The 3132-nt window shown below is 37.9% G+C and overlaps 1 protein-coding gene across 1 annotated transcript; it reads right to left on the bottom strand.

Annotated features, from left to right (window-relative positions):
- Positions 1–984: 984 nt before the first annotated feature.
- On the bottom strand, positions 985–2235 carry LOC148554659 (protein FAR1-RELATED SEQUENCE 5-like). Its single transcript, XM_088489274.1, has 2 exons — positions 1553–2235; positions 985–1402 (listed from the first exon to the last, which is right to left on the bottom strand). The coding sequence occupies exons 1-2, from the start codon at positions 2233–2235 to the stop codon at positions 985–987; spliced, it is 1101 nt and encodes a 366-aa protein (XP_088345400.1).
- Positions 2236–3132: the final 897 nt, after the last annotated feature.

Genomic DNA, 3132 nt, shown 5'->3' with positions numbered 1-3132 from the left:
TTCTTTGAGGCATTTGCAATCTGTTTGTCCAACTTTGAACCTAGCCTATTTTTTGGACGTCCCTTTGTTCGAATCCTTGGAGGGCTTTGAAGCTCGTTAACGGATTCCAAGTTGGCGTCTTCATGAGATAAGGAACATGTCCCCTTCCTTTTGACTTTCAGTTCTTCAATCTCAACCATGACCTTATCGTACACACGGTGGAGATTGGCAGCCAATTCCTCTGATTCTGATGTAAATTCACAAATATTTTGAGAACGAAAAACCAATTCGTCAAACCTCTTGCTTCTTGGCTCCAATAATGGCTCGTCGTGTCTGCTCTTGATGTGTGTGTATGTCGTCTCTTTACTTTCTTGCTCCATCGTTCCAATATATACTCGATGACACTTGGCTTACTCGTTCAAAGCTTAACACACTTAGTGCGTGACGGCACAATATCCCTCTTGACTCGAATAATAAGCATTGACATTTTACCTCGGCTACTACTGAGTCGTAAGTAACCACAAACTTGTTGAATATTGAGCTGGAAACTTGTTCTCCAACTTCGTATACTGAATAGCCTAGAGCGGAATTCGTTAATCTAGTGATGCAATTCGCCTTTCCTCTAAATTGTGCTTAGACTTCCCTAAACTTTTGATGAGTGTACACATCTTGAAACTGAGCTTCAATGGAGGATTTGGTTGCACACGGTATGACCGTATGAAAAACTGCTGCATCTGATTCTCTCTCTGCTTGCTCCCTGCTTCTGAGACAATTATCGTATTGTTTGACAAATTGAATAAGCAAGCTTTTCCGGGTAATAAACTTGTTAAAAAATGAATGCATACTCTCGCTCCTTTGTGTGATTTTCATCCCTGCCTAGAAGTGGTGATCCAGAAAGATTGGAACCCATATATGATGGTCTTCGTAAAGATCTGCAGAATACACCCAAAAACAGACTATAAATACACCCGAAAAAACATGCAATTTACACCTCTACTGCAGATTTTAAACAACATTAGCTGAAAGCCACCTGTTGTCCACAAGACCAAAATTCAGCAGAAAATCATTCCAATTCCTATCAAATGAATCTTTACTATGAGAGTTCCAAACAACTTGACTCAATTCTTGTTCGATTTCAGCATGTTCCTTGTACCCATTTAATTTGCTTGGGATCTTCTTTGTGATATGCCAAATACACCAATGGTGAATTGTTGTTGGCATACAAGCCTCTATAGCCCTTTTCATTGACGCGCATTGATCGGTGAGAAACCCTTTCGGAGCATTTCCCCCCATGCAATGAAGCCAACATTGAAATAACCATTTGAACGACTCAATTTCTTCATTTTTCATCAAAGTGCATCCAAGAAGTATTGACTGACCGTGGTGATTCACCCCGACAAAAGAACCACAAACCAAATTATACCTGAAACAAATTACGACATTGCAGAATGCAAATCATTATGTACACCCATATAATGAATTTATACACCCAAGGACATATCCAATATGCACTTCTGCAGCAGATTCATAGAACAAAATTAATTTAGCAGCATAAACAAGAACTGCATATTACCTGTTTGTATTGTAGGTGGTGTCAAATGAAATAACATCTCCGAAATACTCAAAGGCAGCTCTGCTCCTTGCATCGGCCCAAAAAGCAAGCTTAATCGATTGATCGTCCTCGAGTTCAAGCTCGAAAAAGAAATTCTTATTCTTCTCTTTTATTCTCAATAGATATTTCCCGAATTCCTTTGCATTTTCTTGTTCTGAAACATTCTGCACTTCTCTCATGATGTAATTCCTCACATCCTTTTCAATAAAATTTAACTCGTGGTGATCCCCAGCTGCCGCAATGAATGATTGGAATGTTTTGCTTGGTCTGATACCGGCCTCCTCATTATTCTCTATTGTACGACGAACAGACATGCTTAGTTCCCTGTGCTGTTTGAGCATCTCTGCTTGAGTTGGACAACAAGGGTGTGAATGATGCAGCACGACCTTCGAAATGATCCAAGCACCAACATCCTTCAATGTGTGTATATAAATTCTTGCAGGACAATTTAAACCAGTTGTGGGATTTGTCTTCTCGGTCGAAGATATTTTAGATTTCCATTTTCCCTCTTTACTACATGTGATCAATTGATTCTTAATTTCGTTTCCCTTTTTATTTGTGCTCCGAACTTTTGTAGAAAAATCTGCAGCCTTGGCATAGTCCTTGTAAAATTTTGCAGCATCTTCAAGGGTTTTAAAAGTCATTCCAACCTTGGGAACAAACTGGTCATCAACAACAGAGAGGGGCTACAAAATACAACATGTTAAAAACAAGAAAATACTATAGAATACACCCAAGGACTCTTGATCTACACCCGTTACGACAACAAGTCAACTAAAATAACAGGGAAAACCATAAACTATAAATACACCCAAACTTTCCCTAAAATACACCCAGACTTCCCTAAGAATACAGCCAAAAAGTTCTGATCTACACCCGAGCGTCTGCTAAAAATTGTAGATAATTAATCAAAACTAATACATTAGATTCAATCCACAGATTATGTTCACGCATTAATTTCACAGTCTATGTTCACGAATTATTCAGCTAGACAATCATAGACGAATAAGTGCATCAAACTCAGATTAATCTTAATTAGCTGAATCTAAATCAAACCTCAGGAACTTCATTCGATTCAAATTCAAAATCGACTTTGCCCTGATTGAGCTGACAATCTGAGGTTGAATCATCCATTATCTTCAAAACGAGTTCAAAATTTGATTTCAGAAACCAGAAAATTGAAATAAAATGAAGCTAGAGTTACAGTGAGAGAAACTCACGTGAATGACGAAGAACAAAGCAGTGATAAACGCAGAAGAAAGAACGATCGAAAAGACAAGGGAAGAATGCAACAAGCAGAACGAAGAAACTTGGCAAGAGATTCGAAGAAGGTAACGAAATCTTTTGAAAATTGAAAATTATATATTCGCGCGTTAATTGATTTTGATTGAATTAGTATTCTGTTATATAGCGCGTGACTTGTTCGTAACAATTGGAGCGCATTTAGGGTTTTAGTAAGTTTCAGGACTTGTAACACTTGTAAGTGTTAATGGCTTGTATGCTAAGATTAATCCAATTATTTATGTAATTAATGTGAAAGA

Source organism: Arachis ipaensis, chromosome B6 (genome assembly GCF_059453495.1).
Source record: "Arachis ipaensis isolate K30076 ecotype BB chromosome B6, ASM5945349v1, whole genome shotgun sequence".
NCBI classification, from domain to species: Eukaryota; Viridiplantae; Streptophyta; class Magnoliopsida; order Fabales; family Fabaceae; genus Arachis; species Arachis ipaensis.
The sequence above is the reverse complement of the archived record's forward strand: the minus strand, read 5'-3'. Positions and strand labels throughout refer to the sequence as shown.

Excerpts from the sequence above, each read along its gene's own strand:
- LOC148554659 (XM_088489274.1), bottom strand. The coding sequence starts at position 2,235 with ATGACTTTTAAAACCCTTGAAGATGCTGCAAAATTTTACAAGGACTAT. Across the intron at positions 1,403-1,552 it reads ACCACCTACAATACAAACAG|GTATAATTTGGTTTGTGGTT; the intron begins GTAATATGCAGT and ends AATTTGTTTCAG.